This window comes from Chiloscyllium plagiosum, chromosome 19 (genome assembly GCF_004010195.1).
Source record: "Chiloscyllium plagiosum isolate BGI_BamShark_2017 chromosome 19, ASM401019v2, whole genome shotgun sequence".
Lineage (NCBI taxonomy): Eukaryota > Metazoa > Chordata > Chondrichthyes > Orectolobiformes > Hemiscylliidae > Chiloscyllium > Chiloscyllium plagiosum.
The window spans coordinates 57,337,692-57,351,063 of NC_057728.1; the positions used below are offsets into that span (position 1 = coordinate 57,337,692).

At 41.8% G+C, this 13,372-nt stretch overlaps 1 protein-coding gene across 3 annotated transcripts in view; it reads right to left on the bottom strand.

The window, feature by feature from the left end:
- mon2 (MON2 homolog, regulator of endosome-to-Golgi trafficking) overlaps positions 1-11,806 on the bottom strand; it is a 127,518-nt gene extending 115,712 nt beyond the window's left edge. For all 3 annotated transcript variants that reach the window (XM_043709976.1, XM_043709975.1, XM_043709974.1), the window contains exon 1: positions 11,607-11,806. In XM_043709976.1, the coding sequence (XP_043565911.1) occupies positions 11,607-11,723 (117 nt within the window). In that variant the 5' untranslated portion in view covers positions 11,724-11,806. The remainder of the gene's footprint in view (positions 1-11,606) is intronic.
- Between the last annotated feature and the right edge of the window lie 1,566 nt (positions 11,807-13,372).

Genomic DNA, 13,372 nt, shown 5'->3' on the forward strand with positions numbered 1-13,372 from the left:
CCTCACCTTGACCTCCCTCCACCTATCGCATTTCCAAAAAGCCCCTCCCCCGTCCCTCTTCCCTACCTTTTATCTTAGCCTGCTGGACACACTTTCCTCATTCCTGAAGAAGGGCTTGTGCCCGAAACGTCGATTCTCCTGTTCCTTGGATGCTGCCTGACCTGCTGCGCTTTTCCAGCAACACATTTTCAGCTCTGATCTCCAGCATCTGCAGCCCTCACTTTCTCTCAAAGATTATCCTTGTCCATAGGCTATTTTTAAAACAGTTATCTAATGAGCTTCAAGATCCCACTATACAACATTATGAACAGCATTCACTCCTGTCCTGTCTTTTCTCCACCAACGCTAATTAATAATAGACTGCTCAACCATGTTATGTTTGTTAGACAGACTTTGCTGGCACAGGAAGGCTGCTATGTTTGCCTCACAACATGGCACTTTAGAAAGTAATTTGCTGAAAGAACTTTTAGATAACATATAACAATAATATTGTATTGCAACTGTGTTTCTCAGTAACTGGGTAATGAGACTAGAATCACTCAAACTCAGCATTACTGACAAAATAAGATTTAATTCATTGAAGCTTAATAGCTCTTCGATCTCACTTAACTACTCGAGAAGTTTAAGCTTCTGCATATTACAAACTGAATAACTAAATCGCTAATCAAGATCAGCTATGTAATGTCCCACCAACAGCTACAAAAATCCAAAGCTGCTGCTATATCAATTGGACGTTATGCACAATGCAACATATGGACAATATCAGGTAATGCAAAAGGTTGTTACACATTTCGGAATCAGCCAACAGAATTTGCTGTGTGTTAGTTCCTCAGAGATTCATGCGAGAAAAACAAAGTTCAGAAAACACTCAGAAAACACTCAATGTGTGCTGCTCACAGTTTAAAACCACAAGCTCAGGGAAATTATGTTTGGGTGCGTCATTAGATTTAATAAAAACCAGAATACTGCATAGATGCATGTTCTGGAAGTAGAACACTGGACAATCAATCAAATATCAGCAAATTACAACAAAACAAATAGTTTACCATCTTCCCTTCCATATCAGTCACATCTTGAGAGATTACTAGATAGTTGCCTCTAACAGTGCATGTAATGTTTTTTTTGTTTTTTTTTTTCAAAGCATCACTAATTTATACCACACATCATGTCAAAATTCTTCATATTTAGGAGATTAGCATGGCAACTAGGATTACAGACAATTAAATTACTTCCCTCCCATGCAAGTGTGTCATTAATCCCTTCTCTCTCCAAGGGCTATGTTGAGGGATAAAGAGTTTCATTAATGGAGTCAAAGCCAATATACCCAAGGACAATTGACTATGCAAAATAACAGCATAGTGAAATGCAAGTCAATGCTTTTCGCAGCCTCTGGATGAATTTCCCTTGTATGTAAGATCAGAAACTTAATTAACTGTGCAAAAAAGTTTGTTAATGTTATATTGGAAAACAGGTTCTTGAACTTGTAGAAATCACACAAATGCACTGGAAATCTAGAAACTTTTGCCATTACTTCTCAGATCTGGTTTCCAATTGTTGAAGGTGGTACTTGGCTAGGACCAGAACTGATTATTGCCAGCGCCTTCTTGGGGCTAAAGGGATAAAGTAAGGCTAGGGTATTGAGTTGGACGATCAACCATGATTGTATTAAATGGTGGAGTAGATTGATCGGCCAAATGGGCTACTCCTGCCATGTTTCTAACCAGGGGAGAAAAGGGAAGCTTCTGATTCATTCAGCTTTCTAACGATAATGGCTGTTTGGGTACCACCATCCCCCATGGCAAGTTCCTCATGGTATTTACAGCTGGAGTCTCAGACATGCTCCCAGCAGCTGCATCAACATTCAATGACAATTCAAATATATTTACACACAGGAGTTAAACCTCTTTCATAAATTGAATTATGAGCAAGACATGAAACATGACCATCAAGCTGAAAACAATTAACAGATACAGTTTAGTATGTCGTTGGGCAACAAACTACATACAAAAGAGTCCAAACAAATATTGGAATATCTACTGACATCACTGGCAGCAAGTGAGCTGAGGTGGAATGGGTATCACAAAATGTATTTTGCAAAGCAATAAAAATCTATTTAGTCAGCAAACAATGCCTGTTTAGAAAGAACTTAAGAAATAGAAGCTGGCCAATGCTGCCTCAAACATACTTAACTAGTCAATTAGATCACACCTAACCTACTTCAATTCCACTTTCTCATATTATTCTTCGAAGTTCTTCACACTGCAAAAAAAAAATCATCAATCTCAGCTTTAACTGAGCATCCACACCCTTCTGGATTAGAGAATTCTGGGGATCCTTTTGAAGGTTAAACAGAATTCACAAAAGAAACTGTAGCAGCACCTTGTGTTAAAGATAGGGTGACTATTCCAGCGAAATACAATCAGTGCCAGGACAAACTGCATAACATGAAGATCTCTGTAAGGATCATAAGATACAGGAGCAGAATTAGGCAATTCAGCCCATCAAGTATGCTGTCATTCGATCATGGCTGATATTCTCAACCCATTCTCCTGCCTTCTCCTTACAACCCTGAATCTCCTTACCAATCAAGAACCTATTACTGTTTTGAATACACTCAATCACTTAGCTTCTACAGCCCTCTGTGGCAATGAGTTCCACAGATTAACTATCCCCTCTGACTAAAGAAATGCCTCCTCATCTCAGTTCTAAAGGGTCATCCCTTCACTCTGAAACTGTGCCCTTGGGTCCTAATCTCTCCTACAAGTGGAAATATTTTCTCCATGCCCACTCTATCCAGACCTCTCAGTATTCTGTAAATTTCAATGAGATTCTCCTTCATTCTTCTGAACTCTATCAAGCGCAGTCCCAGAGTCCTCAACTACTCCTCATATGACAAGCCCTTCATCCTAGGATCATTCTTGTAAACCTCCTCTGCATCCCTCCAATGCCAACATAGCCCTCAGATGAGGTCTCAAATTGCACACAATTTTCCAAATGCTGTCTGGCCAGAGATTTATTCAACCTCAGCAGTACAACCCTGCTCTTGTATTCTAGCCCACTCGAAATGAACACTAACATTGCATTTGACGTCCTAACCTCAAATTGAACCTGCATGGGTTAGCCTGAAGAGAATCTTAGAATCATCGAGGTATACAGCACAGAAACAGACCCTTCAGCCCCAACTCTTCCATGCCTATCAGGTTTCCTAAACTGAACTAGCCCCATCTGCCTGCATTTGGCCCATATCCCTCTAAACTGTTCCTATCCATGTACCTATCCAAATGTCCTTTAAATGTTGCAATTATCCATAAGTTCCACATTTGCACCACCTTGCCTGTGAAAGAACTGGCCCTTCGGTTCCTTTTAAATCTTTCTACTCGCACCTTAAACCTATGTCGTCTAGTTTTGGACTTCTTTGCCATGGAAAAATGACCTTCGTTATTCACCTTATCTGTGCCCCTTCATGATTTTATAAAGGTCACCCCTTAGCCTCCTTCACTCCAGGAAAATAAGTCCCAGCCTATCCAGCCCCTCTTTATAACTCAAACTTTCCGGTCTTCTTCGCAGTTCCACGGAAATTCAATATAATCTTCAGGAACAGCACCACATCTTCCATTAGTTAATTCATAGCCTTCTGGAATGCAATAATTTCAGACCATAAACTCTACCCTATTCTTTGAGTGTTTCAGCTTTTCTTTTCCATTTGTAGTCAGCAGCACACCTTTTATAGATGGATCTTTTGTTTCTTTGCTTATTCCATCACCATTCCCTTTGACTCTGGAAGAGTAACTTTCTCACTTTCAATCTTCTCCACTCCTCTACCCTATCGTAGACATTCCTTTGTCCTTGTTCCTCACAACCCTTGGTGAAAACCTATGACATTTCTAACTTTTCTCCTTCAGACTTGAAGCATTAACGCAGTTACTCTATCCACTGATAACCTCGTGTGGCTTGTATTTCAGATTTCCAGCATCTACAATGTTCTCTTTTTAAATAGGATTATTTTAACAAAATAAAATCTCATGTTACTTTGTTGCTACATTTTATGGTACTATGATAGATTAAAATCTTGTTAAACATAGACAGTTGCAGTTCTTATACTGTGACACAATCAAAAAAGAGCAGAAAACCATTTGGCCAACTGAGCCCACCCAACAGTCATAATCATATCACAGCTTCTTTCTCAAAGTCATATTCTGACTCTCCTCCCCATACCTTCGACACTTCTAACTTCTCAAAATCTATATTCTTTCTTAAATAGATTCAGTGACTTTGGTTCTACAACCATCAGTGGGAGAGACATCCACAGGCTCACCAATCTCAAGAGTGAATAAATTTTTCATCTCAGTCTAAAGCGGTAAACTACACACCCTGAGATCATGACACCTTGCTCTGGAACACCTAGCCAAAGAAAGGATTATCCTTGCATCCAATCTATCCAGCCCTGTTAGAATTTTATATGTTTCAATGAGATCTCCTCTCATTCTTCTAAACTCTGGTGAGTACAGGTTCAGTAGACCGAACCTCTCCATTTATGACAGCCCTACCATCCCAGGAATTAGTCTGCTGAACCTTTGTTGCACTCCCACTATGGCACCAACCAGGAGAATGTGAGGATTACAGATGCTAGAGAATCAGAGTTAATAAGTGTGGCGCTGGAAAAGCACCGCAGGTCAGGCAGCATCCAAGGAGCAGCAGAATCGACATTTTGGGCATAAGCACTGATGAAGGATGCTGCCTGACCTGCTGCATTTTTCCAGTACCATACTTTTTGACTCTTTCACCAACCACCAAAATGACAGAAGTTGACATTTTTATAGATCAATGGCATATCAGAAATATTATCCCTTCAAAGTAGCACTCAATGTGCCCTGAATTATTTGGACTTCACAGCAAACTAAGAGTTGCTGCAATTAATGAAACACCCTAAATCTGCTTTATTACCCTCACTGAATCATTTGAAATGTAGCACTTTGCCAAAGCATGGTGATGCATCCAAATTATCGGATGTAGGTCCATCTTCTCTAAACTGGAGATCTTAATCATGGCATAGTTGTCCAGAGGAACTGTTCAAATAGTCATACCTTTTCATGACAGCACAGGCAAAAAAGATTGCAAATTTTTATTGGTTGCTTAGCTCTGTGATGGCTTCAATTCCCTTCTGCTTACTTTTTTTTCCTTCTTAATAATGCCATTGAGTCTTGTGGACTCTCATCTAGCACACATTATATTGGTGTACTCAGTTGCATCGGCGCTATGACCATAACGTGGTGTAAAGTGGCTTTGTTTTACACTGTCACTATCTATAGGGTCTTGTGCAATGTGATATACTGGATTTTACTAATGAATAAATACCAAAAAAAATCTAATCTTGCAGAATATGTAAGAGTGCAAAATCCCAGTCATTGTAGTGACATATTGGAACCATTGTCTTTTAGTTTTTTCATTAGGACATTGAAAATAATTATATTCTATCAGCAGGGAAATACTTCATTGCTGTGCATCATTATTACATCAACTATATTGACACTCCAATAATGCAACACCATCACTATTACAGCAGTTGGTGCACTTCAAATGAAGGTCAAACATGGTGATCACATAGTGAAGTGCAAGAGTTTAGTCGAAAAAGCAATTACGTCGTGACAGCACTATGATTGTGTCTACTGGGTCAATTTAACATTGTTGCAGCAAAGCTTAAAATGCAGTTATGATTTTGGCAACTTGCATGCAAAAAAGATAGTCTGATCAAGATTGTCAAGTATGGTAACCTTATGGTAGATCTTTCTTCAAAATTACAAGGTCCCAAATTTCTCTCAATAACAACATTCCCTAAGCCAGCACAGATGCCAGTTTACCGTGCCCTTTGTCAAGGTTTAAAACTAACTTCACTCTTTGCAGTCCATTGAATCATTCAAACCAGATACATTGTCAGCAATCACAGTTTTATCAACTGTGATTGAAAGAATTAGGAATGAAAAACATCAGCAAAATTTACTACAGCTAGCACCAACACTAAACACACAAAGACACTGCTATTAAGCTGCCTCCAAGGTAAAAGATGATTTATTTAACAATACCCTTCAGGAGCAGACCTGCTTCTTTGAAATGAAAGGAAAGCTTTAGTTAGCAGCACTTCTAACTCCAAGTCAAAAGTTTGTCTTCTAGTCTCATTCCAGCAAACTTAGCATAAAAATCTCGGCTGTATTCCAGGACATACAAAGATGTTAGACTGAAATCACAACACCTCTTAGGTACATGCAAAAGATTAATTAGTCCCCCAAAAAACAGGTTTGTCATTAGCCCATTCCTGCGTGCAAGTACTTGGATTAGATTCCCTACAGTATGGAAACAGGTCATTTGGCCCAACAAGGCCACCCAGACCCATTCCCCAACCCTATATTTACCCCTGACTAATGCACCTAACACTATTGGCAATTCAGCATGCCCAATTCACCTGATCTGCACATCTTTGGACTGTGGGAGGACCCGGAGGAAATCCACACAGACACAGGAAGAATGTGCAAACTCCACACAGACAGTCGCCCCGAGGTGGGAATCATACCTGGGTCCCTGGCGCTGTGAGGCAGTAGTGCTAACCACTGAGCCACCATGTGCACAATTGTGTTTCGTACATTATACCAATACTTAACTAGTACTTCTCCGGCTGTTAAGCACTTTGGGAAGTCCTCAGCGCAGGAAAGGCATGATATAAAATGTAATCTTTCTTAAGTTATACTATGTCCAAACATGACCCTTCTTTTGCATTTGCATTTTCAAGTATAAAACAGCATATTGAAGAGCACTGCAGACTTTTTAACTACAATATGGTCTTGTTCTGCCAATCAGGTTCAACGTACAAGTCTTTAAATTCATATACCTAATCTGATATGTGCACATATCTCAAACTTTTCAACAATCCCAATTTAAAAAAAAAACTCTTCTCAGGCTGCTATCCCTAAGTAAATCGATGCAAATGTTCAGCAGTTTGTTTGATTCTGCTGTCATGTCACCATTAATGCAACTTTCAGTATTTAGCTAAATCAATGGACTTATTTAAAAGTTGTTGGACTATAGGCTTCTTAAAGAGTTATACTTTCCAAGCATCCTCCTTACTCTCAATCATCTGAGAGCAGCACACTTCTCCAATTTTAATCCCTTGCGCACCTCGAATTCATTATTCCACCACAGCCATTTGTGATTTCAGTTGCCAAAACACTAAGGTCAGGAATTCCCTGTCAATGAATTGCCATTTTTCTCTCTTGCTATAAAATACTCCTTAAAACCTGCTTCTTTGACCAAGCTTTTGGAAATCTATTCTATGTGGCCTGGTGTCAAATTTTGTTTCATAAACCTTGTTTCGTGTAAAGCATTTTGAGGCACGAACATCATGACATAAATACAAACCATCATTGAAATGAAAGCAATGGCACATGCTTGAGGCACAACTCCAGAGGCTCTGGTCATCCATAACTACTTCAATAAAATAAGTCATCCGTAAAAGCTGAATTGATGGGATTCGACTAATCAACACCAAGAAGCAGCAAAGTCATGCTGAGTCCTATCTTTACACAATTGCTAACACAAAAAATACTGAAACAGCCTGATATTTATTCTCCTGAGCCTAGGCACAGCGACTAAATGTGGTCCTGGTATCAGCTGACAACAGTGATTAGTGAACAGGGCACCTGCCCAGAATAGTCAGTTCCACACAGAATAACCTGAATCACGGACAGAAGCTAGATAATCTCATCCCTGCCATTACTGTACACTGAAAAGTCAATTAACAATTTTAATAGTTGATTTATCATCACAAGGGAAAAAAAAATTCATAATTTGACCATTAACATAGAAACCTACATGCTTTAGGAAAACGTTTCACAGATAAAATGTAAACGTCACCCATCAACTAAGCTTGAATACAAAGAGTCTACATTGAATCCCATCTGTTTGCTTCCAGTGTGACCTTTTCTAATGGATAGCTTGAAATGACTGCAGTTAGAGCAGGGCAACCTCCTCCTCCAGGGCATTCTTGTCAGGTGCTTTGTTCGCCTGTGTCTAGTTCAGCCTTGCAACTCTGACATCTCATTTAAAAAAAATGACAGCCTTTGTCAGGTTAAGTCAGTCATTTGCAGCAGAACATTCAGCCTCCCCAACCCTGCAAGGGCTTAATATCTGTTTGATGGCCACAATTGCTCACTTCACGAGAAAAGAGAAAAGCCTTTACGGATATAGCTGTAAGCCTTCTTCTATAGTTTGTCTGCTCATCATTTGATCGCTGCATCCATATGAACACATGAAGTAGGAGCCACAAGTAAACCCTCAAGGCTGTTCTGCCATTAAATAAAATCATGGCTGAGCTGTGTTCTGAATTCCACATCCCACCTACCACTAATAATGTTGATTCCCCTGCCTAAAATAATAGTTTAATGACCCTGATTCCAAAGCCTTCTGAGGCACAGAATTCCAAAGTCACACAACTTTGAGAGAATCAAAATCTCACCTTGGTCTTAAAAGAGCGATCTCTATCTCTAAAACAGTACCTTCTAGTTCTGGACTCAGCTACAACAGCAAACATCCTTTCCATGTCCACCTTGTCAAGACCATTCAAGATCTTATATATCTCAAAGGGCAACTTCCCCTTACTGTTGTACCTAGATCTGTCTGGTGCTCAGAATTTCACGGTTTATTTTATTCTTCCCGTTAAACTGAACCATTTTTGGACATAACTCGATGACTCCATCCTTTAATTGTTTTTGCTTTAAGAAATATGATGCTAACACAATATAGTTATCAGAGCTAACAGAAATTATTTCAAGACTTTGGTACTAATGTACCCTTAATTCTTGAAATGAGAGGAACATAGAGACATATGCAATTACCAGATTTGGTACTCTTAGAACAACTAGTGCTGATGGAGACATCTTTGGCTGCTGAAAATGTAGGGATCCTTCAGGATGTCCAAATCCTTCACTGAAGCACTCTGAAGTTTCTCACCGTGGCTGAGAACATAGTTATTAGATGGATGATTGCAATGGTTTCGTCATGTTTAGAAACATTAATAAGTTGGTTTCTACCTCCAGTTCTCTTTTGAAGCAGAAGACGGTGGTTAAACTTTTGAGTCTGGAAAAACACATCTTTCTCTAGATTTAATCCTGGCTTCAAATCTGAAAGATGTTTTTCTGACAGCTTCGGAACCCTGTCAATTAATCTCTGTTCTTGAAAGCAATCAAGGGTAGTAATGGGAATTGGCAGCAAGATGTCTTCTGTCAGTTCTTGGAGGAATTCAGAAAACTTTAACCAAAGGCCAAAGTTAGCAACACACTGACACTGGGTCTCGCCTTACTCTATGTTACCCTGAACAAGGAATGTTTTTGAGATTAAGAGAATCAGGCTGCATTTGCATCACATCATTCACCAGAGATGATAGAGCACACTATAGCTAATGATGCATTTTTTGAAATATTAGTTATCGAACAGCCAAACTGTGCATGGCATGATCCCACCACAGCAATGAGGCAAGAAATCATTGACTGAGTTGAAGGACAAAACCTGGGGCAAGATTTGGTGGCATAGACCCAAACCTTGAATGGTCAGTTATGATTGCAGAATGAAACTGAAGATAACAACCAACTTGTTACTGATTCTTAGCAGGATGAAATCATTAAATATATAAATTTACTTGACGAAATAAAATAATTTCAGTCATTAAATATTTATAACAATCTAAAAAATCTCAATCTTTGGTTTGGAAGATGACTTGTTTTGCAAAGCCTGAGGAAATACAGTCAAGGAGAAAACATTTATAATATTTCTATTCAAATTAATGTTTATGCAAATCAAAAAAAAAAGAAAGATAGCCTGCAACTCAACATGGCACAATGTCTCTCCTTAACAGTAACTTAGTTGAATAACAATGCAGATAAATCAAGATGGGTCTGGCAGAAAGTAAACTGAGCAGTCGGTGGCATGTCTCCCTCCAATGGCCGGGAAAAAGAGTCATTATCCCTTCACTGCACAGCGTTAAATCTGCTGGGCTCATTAACCAAGGTTCAAGCTGCAAACGAGCTATAAAGGGAGTTATTTTCCTTATCAACATCATCTGCATTTGTCAACAATATTCCAGATGGAAAAACAGATTGGTTCTTTACTGAGTGACACTGTAAAAGTTGCCTATACAAGTTCTGGACAGCGTCATGAAACTTGTTAGCCAGGTCCAAAGAAAGTAATATTTTAATAGCACCACTCAAACGTTCCATCAATAATGAAAGACATTAATTGAAAATTCTGCTCGAGTTTTAACAGGCACTGTTATCACATTACAGAGACAGTCATAGCAAGTAAATGCCATCTGGTTTGGACAGTTTTTTCTTCTCACCCAAAAACATATCAACTAACTCATATGTATTCCACTGCACAATGTCATCACAATAACAGACGTGAACATTCAGATTGAGTGCATGCGCGCCAGTTCACTTATTGAGTGATTAGAATTCTTGAATTCACAGTCCATATACTGCTTACAGCCATATCAAACTATTGTACAACTGGCTTACAAAGTCAATATGAAGTTTCGGTATATCTTTTGCTTTTCAAAAAGATAAAGAAGCTGATTAAGCAAAGTATCTAGAATATCATTGCTTGATCTCTTTTACACAGGGTCATTAAAAAAGTGCACGCTCAGCATTGGACACTTCACAATTAAACATTTATTGCAAATCTAGAAAGGAGCAATTGACAACAGTTGCAACAATCAAACTACCAAAAATTTCCTCTTTTATCCTGTGATCTGCAGTTTGGGAAAGAAAGCTGTTGGGGTTGGGGGGGAACCTTTATGTGTGGGGTTTGCATTAATTCCCTCCCTCTACAGGTGTTTTGATGTCTTGTGCCAGCCCCAGTGACAGCATCTCACTTTTGCAAGCTCCAGCTGAGGACCTGTGTTTCGCCTTCCTCGGGTTACATAGTAAAGGTGCCTTACGGGACAGCTTCTGCTCTTACACCTTGGTCATTTGAATCAGACACTCACCTTCCACAAACATGTACAGGGATCTCTCACTTCTAGTACCTCTCCGGTGAGCTCCCAACATCACAATCCCTTCACCCCCAGTGGTCCTGGTCCACCCCATGTCCAACCCCCAGGGGCACTGTGCTCACAGCCTGTCGCACCCCCAGGGGCCCTGTCCCCACCCTAGGTACCCCATGTCCTACTCCTGTCCCATTCCCAGGGTCCCTGTGCCCACCCTCAGGGGACCTGTGCCCACCACCTGTCCACCCCCAGGGGCCCTGTGCCCATCCCCTGCCTCACCCCCAGGAGGCCAGTGTCCACCCTCTGCCTCACCCCCAGGGACCCAGTGTCCACCTCCGCCTCACCCCCAGGGGGCTCTGTGTCCACTCCCTGCCTCACCCCCAGGGGCTCTGTGTCCACCTCCTGCCTCACCCCCAGGGGGCTCTGTGTCCACCTCCTGCCTCACCCCCAGGGGGCTGTGTCCACTCCCTGCCTCACCCCCAGGGGCTGTGTCCACTCCCTGCCTCACCCCCAGGGGGCTCTGTGTCCACTCCCTGCCTCACCCCCAGGGGCTCTGTGTCCACCCCCCCGCCCCACTCACCTCTTTGACAGGGGGGAATTTTTTCCTGCACTCCAGCGACAGGCTCCTCAGGTCGCTCTGCATGTTTTCCAGCAGCTTCTTCACGGCCTCGGGCGACGAGGTGGACATTTTCCTCATCTCGGGGCCGGCGACAGATTCGCCCCCCCAGCCCCGTCTCCGGCCGCCCCCGGGCGCCTGTCGCCCCTCCAGAGCACAGGCCTCGCTGACCCACAAACCACCGCAACCCGACACGTCACCCTCACTTCCGTAAACACTGGCCCGTCGGCCGGAAATTGCAATCGTCGTTTGGCGGTCTATGTCAGCGCCACCTCCCGTTCCGGAGGTGTCCGTCAGCGCCACCTCCTAGTCCGGCGGTCTATGTCAGCGCCACCTCCCGTTCCGGAGGTGTCTGTCAGCGCCACCTCCTGGTCCGGAGGTCTATGTCAGCGCCACCTCCTGGTCCGGAGGTCTATGTCAGCGCCACCTCCTGGTCTGAAGGTGTATGAATATTTCCATTCAGCAGAAATGCAAACTCTTTTGTGTAAGGATTGCATTGCATTCTGTGTTTTTATTTTCGTTACGTGTTCTGAAGACGCCACCTACCATAAACATTGTTCCTTGAAAGTAGAGTTCCACGTGGACAGGGTGGTGAAAAAGGCATTTGGCACACTTGCCTTCATGAGACAAAACATGGACTATGGGAGATTACCACAGATACTAGAATTTGAACAAAAAAATGCTGGAGATCACAGACCGTCTGGCAGCATCCATGAAGAGAAAGCAAGCAAGAGTTTTGACTCTAGCTGACTCTTCATCACCTCATTGAGTCATCTAGACACAAAATGTTAGCTTATTTTCTCTCCATAGATGCTGCCTGACCTGCTGTGATCTCCAGCACAGTTGTTTTCATTGTGTACAGGAGTTAGGAGTCATGTTGCAGCTCTACAGGACATTGGTGAGGCTTTTAGAGTACTTCACACAATTCTAGATTTACAAGAATGTTGCTGGGATTGGAGGCTTGAGTTACAGGGAAGGGCTGAATAGGCTAGGGCTATTTTCCTGGAGGGTCAGAGGTTGATGACTTTATAGAGGTTTATAAAATCAGCAGGGCCACAGATAGGGTGACAATTAAAGGTCGAGAGTGTGGTGCTGGAAAAGGAGAACAGGTCAGGCAGTATCTGAGGAGCAGGAGAATCGATGTTTCGAGCATAAACCTTTCATCAGGAATCTTATGCCCGAAATGTTGATTCTCTTGCTCCTGTGATGCTGCCTGACCTGCTGTGCTTTTCCAGCACCAGACATTGTTCTGGTGCTGGACACTCTGATCTCCAGCATGTGCACTCTTCACTTTCTCCTGACTATTCAAGGTGTTTTCTTTAAGGTAGGTGAGTCCAAAACTAGAGGGCATAGATTTAAAGAGAGAGGGGAAAGATTTGAAAAGGACCCAAGGTGCAACTTTTTCATGCAGTTGGTCAGAGGAAGTAATGGAAACTGGTACAATTACATTTAAAAGGCATTTGGATGGATATATGAATGGGAAGGCTTTAGAGGAATATGAGAGAAAGAGAGGACTGAAGATAGAGATCAGAACCAAAAGGTGTGGTGCTGGAAAAGCACAGCAGGTCAGGCAGCATCCAAGGAGCAGAAGAGTTGATGTTTTGAGCAAGATTTTCATCAGAAATGAGGGGCTCCTGCTTGAAACATTGATTCTGCTGCTCCTCAGATGCTGCCTGACCAGCTGTGCTTTTCCAGCACCACACTTTTTGACTTGAGAAAAATAGGCCAAA